The sequence below is a fragment of the Canis lupus genome, chromosome 20 (assembly GCF_011100685.1).
Source record: "Canis lupus familiaris isolate Mischka breed German Shepherd chromosome 20, alternate assembly UU_Cfam_GSD_1.0, whole genome shotgun sequence".
NCBI lineage: Eukaryota > Metazoa > Chordata > Mammalia > Carnivora > Canidae > Canis > Canis lupus.
The window spans coordinates 55,061,294-55,076,890 of NC_049241.1; the positions used below are offsets into that span (position 1 = coordinate 55,061,294).

Genomic DNA, 15,597 nt, shown 5'->3' on the forward strand with positions numbered 1-15,597 from the left:
GCATCGCGGCGTTCCCCAGACTCCAGCCGGGTCCTCTGTCGACACGGAGCAGCCACTGTGTGTCAGGCCCTGACTAGGGCACCAAGACGCAGCAAGGACCAGGGCAGACAAAATGTCTTGCCCTTTTGGAGCATAGTCTAGCGGAAAAGCGTTGACAGTAAATACGTAAAATGATGCATCTTAACGTGCAGAATGAGAAAAATAAAGTGTGTGTCAGGGAACCCAGGGATGGTGAGAAAGGGAGTCAAGAGATCTGGGAAAACAGCGTTGTTGGCAGAGGCTGAGCCCGTGCAAAGGTCCTGGGGTAGGACCCTGCCTGGCATGATGGAGACACAATGGGGAGGCCGATGTTAGGTTGTAGCAGAGTGAGGGAGGCCGAGAGGGCAGGGCCTCGGGGAGGACTTGGACTTTTACCCTAAGGCGGGTGGGAGCCCTGGAGGGTGGGTGGCAGACCTGACTCAGGTGCTCACTATGGGCCCTCTGGTGGCCGCTATGGGGGAGCAGTGTAGAGTGTTAGGGTGAGGGTGGGAACAGGGGGCCCAGCCCGGAGGGGACTGGACCCCAGGTGGCCACCACGGAGGGGGTGAGAAGTGGGCGGGTTTGGGATAGATGGAGGCAGAGCCGGCGGGATCGGGAGGGGCAGCGAGTCTAAGGTGACTCCTGAGTTCCGGCCCGAGCCCCCACCAGCTGCGATGGGGGCAGATTTGGGGAGCAAGTCGGGGCATGGTGTTGGCCACACTGTGACACACCCGTGAGTCCCCGGCGGGGGCCCCCGGTTGTGCACTTGGCCGCCTCCCTACGCACACGGGGGGCCGCTGTGACAGGCCGCGTCCCTGTGGCCCCCAGAATGGCTCGAGCGAGAAGCGTGAGGTCCGCCAGTTCCAGTTCACGGCGTGGCCGGACCACGGGGTGCCCGAGTACCCAACGCCCTTCCTGGCTTTCCTGCGGAGGGTGAAGACCTGCAACCCGCCGGACGCAGGCCCCGTCGTCGTGCACTGCAGGTAGCACCCAGGCCGTCCCCCCCGCCCACCCCGGGCGCTGTGTGGGGGGCCCTGACCCGCGTGCCTGTGCCCACAGCGCCGGCGTGGGCCGCACCGGCTGCTTCATCGTCATCGATGCCATGCTGGAGCGGATCAAGCCGGAGAAGACGGTGGACGTGTACGGCCACGTGACGCTCATGCGGTCCCAGCGCAACTACATGGTGCAGACGGAGGACCAGTACAGCTTCATCCACGAGGCCCTGCTGGAGGCCGTGGGCTGCGGCAACACGGAGGTGCCCGCCCGCAGCCTCTACGCCTACATCCAGAAGCTGGCCCAGGTGGAGCCCGGCGAGCACGTCACCGGCATGGAGCTTGAGTTCAAGGTTGGTCGGGGTGGGGGGGCCAGAGGTCAGGGCTGCCCCCAGCGACGGCCGGGAAGGTGCTGCGCCCCCGCCCACGCTCCACGTCCACGCGCCGGCTGGGAGAGCACCTGGCGGGAGGCTGTCCTGCTGGTGACCCCCACGCCCCTCGTCCCCACAGCGCCTGGCCAACTCCAAAGCCCACACATCCCGCTTCATCAGTGCCAATCTGCCTTGTAACAAGTTCAAGAACCGCCTGGTGAACATCATGCCCTACGAGAGCACACGGGTCTGTCTGCAGCCCATCCGCGGGGTGGAGGGCTCTGACTACATCAACGCCAGCTTCATCGACGGCTACAGGTGCCTTGCCTTTGCCCTGCCCCGAGGGGTCTCCAGCCTCCCGTGGGAGACAGAGCTGGGCGCGCTCCCCGCCTCGTGCAGTCACCCCTAAGGTGAAGGGAATTGGCTGTGCATTTAGGTGATGGCTGCCGTCTGCATCGTGGTTCCATCTGTCCTTATGCGTCAGCTTTTCAGTCTGGGCGGTTCCACCACCCAAGGAAAACCGGGCAGCATCTGGTGACATATTTGTCACAGCGGGAGCCGGGGAGGGCAGCTGTTCCTGGCATCGGGCAGGTGGAGGCCCGAGGTGCCGCCCAGCACCCCACAGTGCCCTTCACGGGCTGGTCCAGCCCCCAGTGTTGGTGTCGAGGTTGAGAAGCCCCGGCCCAGGGAGGGCGTTGGGCGCAGAAGGCCCCGCCTGCGCGGAGGCTGGGGGTGACCGAGGGCTTCACAGGTGCAGACACCCGCGAGGAGGGGAGGCAGGCGAGGTCAGCGGCCGTCCTGCAGCTTCCTAGGGGTCCTGGAACTTCTCCCGAGGCCGATGGCCTCCCACCTGCGCAAGACGGGGTTATGGGGAGGCTCGGGGAGATGCGGAGGGGCCTGTGCGCCAGCCCGCGAGCCAGAGGAGGCAGCGGAGGCCCAGCCATGGCCCCGGCCTCACACGCCCCCCACCGCAGGCAGCAGAAGGCCTACATCGCGACGCAGGGGCCGCTGGCGGAAACCACGGAGGACTTCTGGCGCATGCTTTGGGAGAACAACTCTACCATCGTGGTGATGCTGACCAAGCTGCGCGAGATGGGCCGGGTGAGCCTGGGCCCCGGGGCGGGGAGGGGCGGGCCTCAGGCCGGGCTGACCGCAGCCGCCGTCTCCTCCGCAGGAAAAGTGTCACCAGTACTGGCCGGCCGAGCGCTCCGCCCGCTACCAGTACTTCGTAGTGGATCCGATGGCAGAATACAACATGCCTCAGTATATCCTGCGGGAGTTCAAGGTCACAGACGCCCGGGTGAGTGTGCGGAGAGATCGCCGGGAGATGTGGGAACGCCGGGCCCTGCTGCGCGGCGCCTCGTGACGGCAGGGGCTTCCCTAGTTGGAGGCAGAAGCCAAGGTCCGGGGGTAGGAATGAGTGGAGGAAGAAGAGGGTGGTCTGCTTGGCCTGTCAGTCCTACCACCACGTGGTGAGAGAGCATGCTGGTCCCACTGTGTCCCCTTGCACCCCGCGCTCCAGAGACAGAGGCCCAAGGGGATCGTGCAACAGGGAGTGAGCGGCGTGTTCCCCACAGACCGTGTGGCAGCGCTGAAAGCAGGACAGGGGAGGCAGGACGGGGGTGCAGGGGTTGGGCCGTGGTGGTCAGCGGGCACTGGTGGCAGCCCGGGGCGGGAAGTGTGGGTGGAGGGTAGCGGTGGTGGCGGGTGAGGGGTTTGTTGGCAGCCAATGGACAGTGGCAGGTGGCCCCGGGTTGGGGAGGATCACTCAGTGGTGAAAGAGAGGGCATTGGAGGATGCAGGGGTGGGACAATGGGTAGTCACGGTGACGCCAGCGGATGGTGAACAGCATGGGTGGTCGTGGCACTAGGGTGGTGAGAGACGGTGCCGTTGGATTGATGGGACGGGGGGGCTGGAGAATCGGGCGGTGCTGTCGCACGTGGTGGAGGGGACACGCATGGATGGTGTGGGGGGCGGGGGAGGCAGGCAGGGTTGGGGCGGCGACACCAGGACGGGCAGAGGAGGAGGATGCTGAGAAGGGCAGGCGTGTGGCCCGGGGCCGGGGGAGACGATCGCGGGAAATGACTGAGTAGCAAAGACGAGCTCCCGTTGACCAGGGCTACTCGCTCCGTGGGGAGGGGGGAGAGAGAGGGAGGGGGGATGGAGGGTGTGTGTGGGGGGGTTATCCCTGGGGGCACCGCCGAGGGAGAGACAAGGCGATTGGGAACAGGTGCGTGAAGAGGTCAGTGGAAGACAGCGCCCTCACCTGGCGGGGTGAGCGCTCACTAGTGAGGAGTCCCGGACTTGGGGCCATTGGGTCCCCCTGGTCGGAGCTCACGGAGGGTGACGGCGTTGGGTGGCGCTGCCAAGATGGGGACGGTGGGTGGTGGCGGCCAGGAATTATGAGTTACCCGCAGTGGGCAGCGGGGAGGAGACGGGACGGGGTGTCGGGTGACAGTAACAGTGGACAGTGGCGCTCTGTTGGGCAAAGGGCAGAAGGTGGCGGAATGGCTGGTGCTGCTGCCGGAGGAGGAGGGAGGAGGAAGGGGAGGAGGGGGAGGCGGGGACTAGGAAGGGCAGGTGTTGGGTGCACGGCGGGATGGCGGCCGGCCATCCCGCCGGTGGTGTCGGATGTCACTTAGGCGGCGGCCGATGGTTCTGGAGATGCCAACGGGGCGGGGGCATGTAAGGTGATGTCACTGGATGAGGAGGTGGGCTCCGGGGAGCAGCCCGGGGCTGAGGGTGGCGTTGGCGGGAGGTTGGCCCAAGCAGGCGACCAGCCCCGACCGCACCGAGCTCAGTGGTCCCGCCGGCCTCTCCCCGTTCCAGGATGGCCAGTCCCGGACGGTCCGGCAGTTCCAGTTCACGGACTGGCCGGAGCAGGGCGTGCCAAAGTCGGGGGAGGGCTTCATTGACTTCATCGGCCAAGTGCACAAGACCAAGGAACAGTTCGGCCAGGACGGCCCCATCTCTGTCCACTGCAGGTGAGCGGCCTCTCAAGCCCCCGTGCCTGGTGTCCAGCTGGGGAAACTGAGGCCTAGTGAGGCTTCGCGCAGGCTCTCAGGTTGGGGTTCTCTCTGTCAAGTGGGGTTCCCTGAACCCACCCCCGAATGCCTGTGCTCGCCCCAACAGCGCCGGCGTGGGCAGGACGGGCGTCTTCATCACGCTCAGCATCGTGCTGGAGCGCATGCGGTACGAGGGCGTGGTGGACATCTTCCAGACGGTGAAGATGCTGCGGACCCAGAGGCCAGCCATGGTGCAGACGGAGGTGAGCGCGCGAGATGGGCGCAGTCCACCTGGACTCGGGGTGGGCAGAGAGGCGCCCGGAGATCCAGAAGCCCCCCACTCTGGCTCCCCGGATGGGACTTGCCCGCGATCACGTGCTGGGCATCCCAAGTGTCCTCGAGGCCATCCCGTCCCAGGGCCCTGCCACGGGTGGTGGGCGGGGAGGGGGGCTTCCAGGCCGGCGGAGGGGAGGGCGGCCGGGGCCAGAGCCCGGCCCGTGGGGGTGTGGCCCCTGCAGGAGCTGAGGGCGATGGGGACCCCAGGGGTCGCCGGGCCGCGGAGGCCCTGACAGCCCCGCTCCCGCCGTCCCGCAGGACGAGTACCAGTTCTGCTACCAGGCCGCGCTGGAGTACCTCGGAAGCTTTGACCACTATGCAACCTAAAGCCATGGTCGCCGCTGGCCAGACTCCACCGGCCCCAGATGCCTCTGCCCCTGCCGGGCTGGGCCCTGGAAGCCTGGCCCCCCAGCGGCCAGGGCGGGAGGCGGCAGCGGCCACGTTTCTGCACGGTCTCCAGGGACGCCGCGGCCCCGAGCCCCCCGCGCGGCGCCCAGCAGCCCCCCGGCACCGGCCGCCGCCTTCCGATACTTGGCACATTCCTCATTTCCTTCCGATTCCAAACGAGAGATTCTGGGGTGGGGGGGTGGGGGGCAGCGAGCAAACAGGGGTTCTCCCCGTAACCCGAGGAGGCCGGGGCCATGCGCTTGAGCCCCCCAGTCCTCTCCGGGGCGGGGGGAGCCCTCTCCGCCTGCAGCCTTGGGGGCGCCAGGCCCCGGGGGGGGGACGGGGTTGCGAAATTCAGCTTTTCTTTTCAGACTCTGTGTAACTGTATCCAGTGACATTTCTTTTTTTAAATAGTGTATTTTTTTTCATTTTTTTTTTAAGAAGAAACAAACAGAAAAGGAAAAAAAAAAAAAAAAAGACTTCGCCAGTCAACAAATTTAAAAAGAACTTTGCTTATTCCTGTTCCGTTCACAGACAGTCTATTTTTTCACCGTAGAGAACGCTCTTGTGCGGCGGCTGTGCTGGCAGGTGCGCAGGCGTGCGACCCGCCCCCCGGGGCCGCCTGAGCCCCCCCATCTGCCCCCCGAGGAGGACGATTGAACAAAGTAGAACGCCCTTGTGCACCTGAATTCTTCCCTTTTTTTTTTTTTTTTTGCATTTTTCTTTTTTTTTTTTCTTTTTTAATTCTGAAACATATCAAGGACCAGTGGGGGGGGGGGCGCAGCGGCGAGTGGGGGGCTCTGGCCCACCAGCGTCAGGTTTAAAATCCCATGGAGTGGGTGCTGCCGCCGAGGCGATGGCAGTGACCCCCATCCCCAGCCCCGCCGCCACCGCGGCGCTCCCCCCCATCTCCTGCGCCCCCAAGGAGGAGGATCAAACAAGACAGGAGGTCCCACTTCTTCTGGGAGAGAGAGGCCATGTTCTGCCCGGATCAGGGACCCTTTCCCCCCCGGGACCGTGGGGCAGTTTGGGGGCAGAAGCAGAAGGATGGGATCCCCCACCCCCAGACCCCCGAGCAAGTGAGTTTTTCCTCTTTGTACAAGAGCGGATCTGCCGATGCTTTCAACACTGTTTATTCAAACGGAAGCAGCCGGGTGGCTTTCCCACCTCTGCGTATGTAGATATATCGACTTTGTATTAAAGGAAGATCGTCTGACCCCGGCCGGTGGTGGAGTGTTTGTCGTGCCTCCGTCCGTCCTGCCCCGTCCCTGGGACAGGAGGGCGCCCGGAGAGCTGGTGTGTTCTCATCCCGTCGCGTAAGCGGTCCGGGAAGGAAGGTGGCCCAGAGACGTGGTGATGGGTGCCCGAGATCGCACAGCACCTCGGGGCCGTCGTGGGCGCGGAGCCCACATCCTGCAGGGGGGCTGCCTCACGTTCTCGGTCATAAGAGTGACCCCGCGGGGCGTCGGTGGTGGCCCAGTCTGCAGATAAGGAAGCCAGGGCTCATAGAGGGGCAGACGCCACCCCACAGTTGCAGGGTGTATGGGAGTGGAGCTGGGGATCGCGCTCGGGCCAGTCTCCTCCCCGGCCGCCACGTAGCGCGCCGTGCTGCCTTCCCCAGAGGGGTCAGCGCTGGAGCCGGTGACCTGCCCGCGCCATGGGCCACCCCGGGAATGGGTCCACATGCCGAGCCCGGCAGGCGCTGGGGCGTCCTCGTCGGAGTCTGCTCCTCCCCGGGCACGGGGGCTGGGTGTGGGTCGAGCCATCCCTCCCAGGGTCACGCGCAAGCTCCAGAGGCAAGAACGGGCGGTCTTGGCGAGGGCAGGGTCCCAGCCTAGGCGGGTGGGGCCACCCGCTTGAGAAGCCATCAGATCCAGGAGTCCGTGGATATGAAACATGGGACCGGTACCACGAATCAGCTTAGGCCCATAGACTGATCAGGTCCCACGTCCCCCACCTGCAGAATTCTCGACACACAGAAGAACACTCAACACAGGTGAGCTGTCGCGGTCTCCACAAGTCCCAAGAAACAAATACTGGGGAAGAGAACCAGACCTTGGCCTCCAGGAGTGGATTCTGAGATAAAGCCAGCCCTCCCCCGGGAAGAGCCTCTGGTGGGAAATTTTTTTTTTTTTTGGTGGGAAATTTTTAAAGCATGTTTCTAAACAAGGCACAGGTTAAAGAAGGAGCCACATACAAATCACGGAGCCATTGAAATGGAGCCCATCAGTGAGCACGTCGCACGGTGAAAAGGGGGTACCCAGCGGAACGTGCGCAGCCTCGGACGCACTGGAACCGAGTGAGCTCCAGGAAGAAACGGACCAAGCTTTGCATTCAGATAATGAGAACAGACCAGAATAAGTCGAAATAAGATAAAAGTTGGATTGGATTTAACTGGGGATGGTTTTGAGGTTATTATTTTGTGTTAACGAAATGAAAAACTTTTTGAAAACACCGGAAGTAGATAAGCCATAGGTTAAGTGCAATCAAGAAAAGGGGTGCCTGTGGGGTGGGGAGGGCTCGGTTGGTGAAGCCTCTGCCTTCTGCTCAGTTCATCATCCTGGGGCCTGGGATCGAGTCCCACATCAAAGAGTCTGCTAACCCCCTCTCCTCCAGGCCCATGCTCTCTCGCTGTCTTTCTCTCAAATAAATAAGTAAAATCTTTAAGGGCACCTGGGTGGCTCAGTGGTTAAGCGTCTGCCTTTGGCTCAGGGCATGACCCCAGGGTCCTGGGATCGAGTGAGTCCCACATCAGGCTCCCTGCATGGAGCCTGCTTCTCCCTCTGCCTGTGTCTCTGCCTCTCTCTCTCTCTCTCTCTGTGTGTGTGTCTCATGAACAAATAATATCTTTTTAAAAAAACTTAAAAAGAAGCATGTGGGACCACAGTGAGCAGCTCCTGAGTTCTGATGACAAGTAGGGGGGTTGGGATCCTCTTAGATTATGGGACAAAAGGGACAAAATAGATTCTACCCCAAGCCTGGTCTTCCCTGAGTCGTCCAGGACTTGACCAAGAGAGAACCCAGAGAACCTCTCTGCCCCGAGAACCCAGCCCTCAAAGCCCCTCTAAGGGAGCATCTCCTCTTTCCCTTCTTCGGTCTCCTGAGCCACTGAGACCGAAGTATCTAAATAGGGTCTACCTTCCACTCCCTACTGGAAACCAGACAAGGGGGTGGAGATCTTCAGGAAAAGTGAACGTGTGTGGCCCTCTGCTCTGGGGTTCAGCCCTTGAGATGCTCATGCCGATGGCTGGTGGTGGGCGATGGCAGGTAGGGATGGATGTGAAGACCTCTTGGAAACTGAGGATCCCAAGGAATTGCCTCAACCCACGGATATGACCAGTGAGACAGCATCTCCAGTGGCCTCAACCCTGCCACAGGACATACCGTCACATCCATCCCCATTCATGGAGTAGTTGCTGTATGATAGGCGCCTGCGGTCTCATGTAATCCTTACAGCAATGCATCGGTGGGCAGATAAGGAGACGGAGGCCCAGACAAGTCCAGTGCCTCACCCAGGATCACAGTATGCGTGGTGGAGCCTGGACAGGGAGCCGAGTCTGCCCACTTCCCACAGCCACCGTGCAGATGTTCCAGACACCTGCGTCCCACCTGCCTGAGGCCAGCCTCACCCACGTGTGGCAGCGCCAAGCTGGAAGGGACAAAGCCTGGAGCACAGCCCATCACCAAGGACTTGTCAGGGGACCAGAGCACCCCGATGCTCTGGGGGGTGCCATACACACACTGTCCTCAACAACATCATATTAAAATGTCTAAGGGAAAAACGCCCCTGAGAAGAAATGGATCAAACCACAGCAGAGCAGGAGACTGCATCTAACTCGGGATGCAAAGACCAAGCTGACCAAACAATCGGGATCTTGAGATGATTAATGCCGTTGCAAAGGCATCAAGTCAACATGTATGGGACTTTGTAGCCAACAAACAAGGTACATTCTGTCCAAACGCTTGGAACCATCACAAGACCAGACCATGTGTTAGGCCATAAAGCTGAGCCCAACATTCAGACTCCACTCACCAGCCCCAATGCAATAATATTCTACATCAGTGTTGCCCATGTTCCTCGAGTCCACGGAGTCGAAAGGGTTTAAATAGGAGTGAAAGGTAAATCATATTTACCAAGTAAAGTCCAAGATATTTAGGGCTGGAGGACGAAACCATTGCAAATGAAAACCAGAAATGTGCTCAGAGGTCAATTTCAAATTTTAAATGCATTTATGGAGGAGGGAGATCACCGAATGTAAACGAAATAAGCGGCCAAAGAGGGACTCAGAGGCAAACACGTAGCCTTTATATAAATTTATGAAGTAAGGAAATAAACTAGTTAAGATCTCACCTCAAAAAAAAAAAAAAAAAAGATCTCACCTCGATCATCTACTGAGAAAGACCAACTAACGGAAAGTCTAGGGAAAATATTAAGAAAATTAGAAATTAGGGGCTCTTGGGAAGCTCAGTCAGTTAAGCATCGGACTCTTGGTTTCAGCTCAGGTCATGATCTCAGGGTCCTGGGATTGAGCCCTATGTTGGGCTCTGTGCTCAGCAAGGAGTCTGCTTCTCCCTCTGCCTCTGCCCCCAACTCATGATCATGTTTTTTCTCTCTTTCCTTAAAATAAATCTTAAAAAAAAAAAAAAAAAGGAAAATCAAATTAAGAAATGTGGAACTACAGCAACAATTGACACAAAATAATATAAAAAGCTGGATCTTTCGGGGGTGCCTGGGTGGCTCAATTGGTTAAGCATCTACCTTCGGCTCAGATTGTGATCCCAGGGTCCTGGGATGGAGGCCTCACATTGGACTTCTTGCTCAGTGGGGAGTCTGCTTCTCACTCTCACTCTGTCAAATAAAATCTTAAAAAAAAAAAAAAAGTCTGGATCTTTGGAAACACCATAAAAAGAGGCAGATCTTTGGCAGAAAGACCACATAGGTACAAGTCAAAAACATTAGGGGTGGAGAGGGATCGACTCCTTTTGCAGGGAAGCTATTTTGGAAGATGAGCATATACCACATATGTACAACTTGATGCCACTAAAATGCATGAAATGATAAAATAGAACCTAAGATAATAAATATTAAAATCACGCCACAAAAAAAGTGAATCATCTTTGGGAATACTGAAACAATGGTCGAGGACCTATTCCCCGTACAAGGCACCTTCCTGGATGGTTTCTCAGGTGAGTTTTGTCAAATCTTCAAGGAAGAGATGATTTGCATCTTTTATAAATTATGTCAGCTTGTAAAAAAAAAATGATACTCAAACCACAAGAAACACCCAAGGAAAAACAAGAGGAACATCCCACTTACGTGCCCAGAGGACAAAAAGGCTAAGAAAACACTGGCAAATGTGGCATCTCTTTAAAAGAATAGGATGTTAGGAAGATCCCTGGGTGGCTCAGCAGTTTAGCACCTGCCTTTGGCCCAGCGCGTGATCCTGGAGACCCGGGATCGAGTCCCATGTCGGGCTCCCTGCATGGAGCCTGCTTCTCCCTCTGCCTGTTTCTCTGTGTGTCTCTCATGAATAAATAAATTCTTTTTTAAAAATAAAATAAAAAATAAAAGGATAGGATGTTATGACTCAGTAGGGAAGTTAGAAAATCTATTAAACCCAGAGTGAGAAGAAATTCCTGCCTCAGAGAACAATTTGACGGTAGCCAGTAAGTTGAAGGTGTGCATGACCTTGACTCAGCAATCCTGCTGCTGGATACATATCTTATAGAGACTCCAGCAGGGGTGCCCAAGGAGGCGTGTACAAGTACGTCCAAAGTGAGATGGTATTATTTTAAAGATTTATTTGAAAGAGAGAGAGAGAGCTCATGAGCAGGGAGCCCAAATGGGGCTCAATCCCTGGAAAAAATACAAGATGGTATTTTTTTAAGGTGTGTATAATATGTAATACATGTAAATAAAAAATTATTCTAAAACTGGAACCAGTTTTTTCCTAAAAAAAATGGAACCAACGTAAATATCCATCAGCAGGAGAATTATAAAGAAATATGGTAGGCCACGCTGTGGAATACTATGCAGCAGTGAACATGAAGCAACCACAACGTGAATGAATCTCAGAATTATTCAAACAAGCCACAGGAAGAAATGCTAGTGTAACTTTATTTTTTTAAAGATTTTTTAAAAATTTATTTATTCAAGACAGACACAGAGAGAGGGGCAGAGACAGAGGCAGAGGAAGAAGCAGGTTCCATGCAGGGAGCCCGACGTGGGACTTGATCCCAGGTCCCCAGGATTAGGCCCTGGGCTGAAGTTGGCGCTAAACTGCTGGGCCACTGGGGCTGCCCGTTAGTGTTATTTTATTAACACTAACTACCATGGGACACTTTAAAACACATAAATATATATTAGAGATAACTACATACCAGCAAATATATAAAAACTCATCCAGGGGCACCTTGGGTAGCTCAGTCAGTTAAGCATCTGCCTTCGGCTCAGGTCATGATCTCAGGGTCCTGGGACTGAACCCCACCTCCGGTTCCCTGCTTCTCCCTCTCCCTCTGCCACTCCCCTGGCTTGCACTCACTCATCACACGCTGTCTCTGTCTCTCAGAATCTTTTTTTTATTTTTTTATTTTAAAAATATTTTATTTTTTTATTTTAAAAATATTTTATGTATTTATTCATGAGAGACACGGGGAGAGAGAGAGAGAGAGAGAAGCAGAGACAGAGGTAGAAGCAGGCCCCATGCAGGGAGCCTGACATGGGACTCGATCCCGGGTCTCCAGGATCACGCCCTGGACTGAAGGCGGTGCTAAACTGCTGAGCCACCCGGGCTGCCCAAATAAAATCTTAAAAAAATAAAAATAAAAAAAGTCATCTACACGGCAATATTACCCAAAGCAATCTGGAGATTCAATGCAATCCCTATAAAAATCCCAAAGATCTTTTTTGCAGAAATGGCAGTCAAGTCTCAGTTTCTTTTGGAATTGTAAGGAGCCCAGAATAGACAACACAAACTTGAAATAGAACAATAAATTTAGAGGACTCACATTTCCTGATTTCAAAACTTACACTAATTAAAATATTGTGATACTGGTATAAGCATAGACATAAATCAATGGAATAGTATTGAGAATCCAGAAAATTCATACATCTATGGTCATTGATTTTCTACAAGGGTGTCCAGACCATTTGATAAAGATGAATAGGGTTTTTTTTTTTTAAGATTTGTTATTTATTTTAGAGAGAGTGTGTGTGAGCACAGCGGGTAGAAGCAGAGGAAAGGGGAGAGAGAATCTTAAGCAGACTCCACACTGAGCACAAAGCACAATGTGGGTCTCGATCTCACGAACCTAGGATCATGACCAGAGCTGAAACCAAGAGTCGGACACTAAATGGACTGCACCATCCAAGCACCCTAAAGAATGGACAGTCTAAACAAAAGGTGGTGGGACGACTGGAAATCCACATATAAAAGAGTGAAATTGGGTCTCTGCCTCACACCATATCCAAAATATTAACTCAAAATGGGTCAAAAACCTAAATGTAAGGTAAATGATGAAACTCTTAAGGAGCTCTTAGAAAAAAGCACTGGGTGTTATTCTGTATGTTGGTAAATTGAACATCAATAAAAAATAAATTTATTATTTTAAAAAAAAGAAAGAAAAATGCATCTCTAAACAAATTCAGGGTGATTGATCCCTTTCAGCTAGAGAAAGGAAAATTCAGCAAAGGGTACGTAGGTACATCCAACCACGTGTAGTGGTAAGGATATGCTATTATATCACTTCTGTGTATCAGGAATAATAAAATAATAAATCTATCAATGGGAAAGGGGAGAAATATCACCACAAAGCATCTGACTTTAAAAAATAAAAAACAACTCTAACTTTATTACTTGGTAATGTTGAAATTTTAGAAGAGAAGTCGGCAAAATATTTTCTGTAAAGAACCACATATCAATATTTTAGGCTTTTCAGATTAGAAGGCCTGGGTACAATTCATTAGCTGGGCTGCTATGGCACTAGAGCAGTTGCAGACAAAACAAACGGGCATGGCTGTGTTCCAACAAATGTGATTTACAAAAATGGAAAAATGGGTGGTGAACTGGTTTTGGCCAACCCCTAATTTACAAACATGTTTATCGTATTCAGAAATTAGACAAGGAACATCCATTACCATAACAATTATTTCACGTACTACTAGGGACCCTAGCTAATGCAATAAGACAAGAATAAGAAATGAGGTTCAAGTATGAAAAACACAAAGCCGTTATTATTGCCAAAGGTATGACTGCCCACCTAGACAACTCCGAAGAATCACTTTAAATTGTATTAGAATCAAGAAATCCAACAAAATGATGATTAGAAAGCCACCATAGGGCAGTCCCAGTGGCGCAGCAGTTTAACGCCACCTGCAGCCCAGGGCATGATCCTGGAGACCCAGGATCGGGTTCCACGTCAGACCCTCTGCATCTGCATGGTGCCTGCTTCTCCCTCTGTGTGTGTGTCTGTCTGTCTCTCTCTCTCTGTGTCTATGGATAAATAAATAAAAATCTTAATTAAAAAAAAAAAAGGAAAGAAAGAAAGCCACCATAACAAGTCACTGGCCTAGGGATGCCTGGGTGGCTCAGCGGTTGAGTGTCTGCCTTTGGCTCAGGTCATGATCCCGGGGTCCTGGGATCGAGTCCCACATTGGGCCCAACATTAGGCTCCCAGCTCGGTAGAGAGCTTGATTCTCCCTTGCCCTCTGCTGCTCCCCCTGCTTGTGCGCTCTCTCTCTCTCTCTCTCTCTCTCTCTCAAATAAATAAAATATTTAGAAATTTTCCATATAAAAGAGAGGTCCACCATGCTCCCACACTTGGCATTTGAACCTGACTCTCAGTATGCAAAGTCAGTCAGAATCCACTGATTCTTCCCTACCCTTTTGTGCATAACCAGTTAGGCTTCTCTGTTTGGGGTTTGAAAGAAGAGTTGGTGTTTTTTTGTTGTTTTTTTTTTTTTTTCCAAGTCCTTGCTTTGTATCACCAGGACGTGCACACACATTACCTGGCATAAAGTTAGCTGTGAGATAGATGCTTCAAAAAAGAAGGAAGCGAGGGAGGAAATTAATAACGATGACAACATAACAAAGTTAGCGGGTGGAAAAAAAATGGACGTGAAGGAGGACATTTGCATAGTCTCAACGTATCTACACACAAGACGCTTTTTGATTACAGAGGGAAAAGAGAGAATGTTACGGTGGGGATGCCTGGCCAGCAAGCCCTTAACCAAGTGATCAAAGTCAACATCCCTCCGCCCCAGCGATGAGACATCCCAACATCACACACGTCCTGGTATACCGCGCTGAGAAGGGCCCAATATAGCTTCTGTGATATTCTTGCCCACAAAGGCACCACCACCTCAGTCTAATCATGAACAAACGCCAGGCAGACTTAAGTTGAGGGACTTTCTACAAAATAACCAACCAGCATCCTTTAGAGTGTCAAGACTATGAAATACCAAAGAATGAAGATCTGTCACAGACCAGACGAGACTAAGGAAGCATGATGACCTAATACAACTCAGGGTTCTGGATTGGATTCTGGACCAGAAAAGGGACATGAGAAGCAAAATGGCTTCAATTTATTTTTTTTTAAGATTTTATTTATTTATTCATGAGACACAGAGAGAGAGAGGCAGAGACACAGACAGAGGGAGATGCAGGCTCTCTGGGACTGCAGAGAAGCAGGGAGCCCGACATGGGACTCGATCCCAGGGCTCTGGGATCACGACCTGAGCCAAAGGCAGATGCTCAACCACTGAGCCCCCTAGGGCCCCCCAAAACTGCTCCAATTTGAACAAAGTCTGTAGATGAGTTACTGGTAGTGTATCAATACTAATTCCCTGATTTCAGTTCAATGTACCTGCTTGTGGTAAGATGCAACCATTAGGAGAGGCTGCATGAAGAATACACAGGAGCTCTCTACGATTCTAGCCATTTCTTTGTGGGTATAAAACGATGTCAACATAAATAGTTATGATTTTTACTGAATTATAAATCCACACACAATATTAAATTAGCTTCACATGTACACGATAGAGATTCGATATTTTCATACATGATGAAATAGTTACCATGATAGGTCTAATGACCACCTGCTTTTGTCGTTGCCCTTGCCTGCGGAGATAGATCCAGAAAAATAAGGATAAGATCGACGTCGGAGAGCTTAACACTGACCTTTTCTTTGAGGAGTTTGATGGCTTCAGGTCTCACGTTCAAGTCTTTAGCCCACTTTGAGTTCATTCTCGTGTCTGGTGTAAGAGAGTGGTCCCGGTTTCTCCCAACACCATTAGTTAAAGAGACTGTCTTTTCCCCACTGTAGGTTCGGTCTCCTTTGTTGTAGATTAATTCACCATATAAGCGTGGGCTTAAAATTTAGGATCAGGGGCACCTGGGTGGCACAGTCGGTTGTGGGTCCGACTCTCAGTTTCGGCTCAAGTCATGACCTCGGGGTTGTGGAATCGAGCCCCGTGTTGGGCTCCACTCT

General features: G+C 53.6%; 1 protein-coding gene across 18 annotated transcripts in view; it reads left to right on the plus strand.

The window, feature by feature from the left end:
- The window catches only part of PTPRS (protein tyrosine phosphatase receptor type S), a 96,204-nt gene extending 89,873 nt beyond the window's left edge, over positions 1 to 6,331 (plus strand). For all 18 annotated transcript variants that reach the window (XM_038567676.1, XM_038567684.1, XM_038567682.1 and 15 more), the window contains 8 exons: positions 847 to 1,001; positions 1,078 to 1,363; positions 1,521 to 1,699; positions 2,356 to 2,482; positions 2,556 to 2,681; positions 4,211 to 4,365; positions 4,514 to 4,649; positions 4,981 to 6,331. In XM_038567676.1, the coding sequence (XP_038423604.1) occupies positions 847 to 1,001; positions 1,078 to 1,363; positions 1,521 to 1,699; positions 2,356 to 2,482; positions 2,556 to 2,681; positions 4,211 to 4,365; positions 4,514 to 4,649; positions 4,981 to 5,049 (1,233 nt within the window). In that variant the 3' untranslated portion in view covers positions 5,050 to 6,331. The remainder of the gene's footprint in view (positions 1 to 846; positions 1,002 to 1,077; positions 1,364 to 1,520; positions 1,700 to 2,355; positions 2,483 to 2,555; positions 2,682 to 4,210; positions 4,366 to 4,513; positions 4,650 to 4,980) is intronic.
- Positions 6,332 to 15,597: the final 9,266 nt, after the last annotated feature.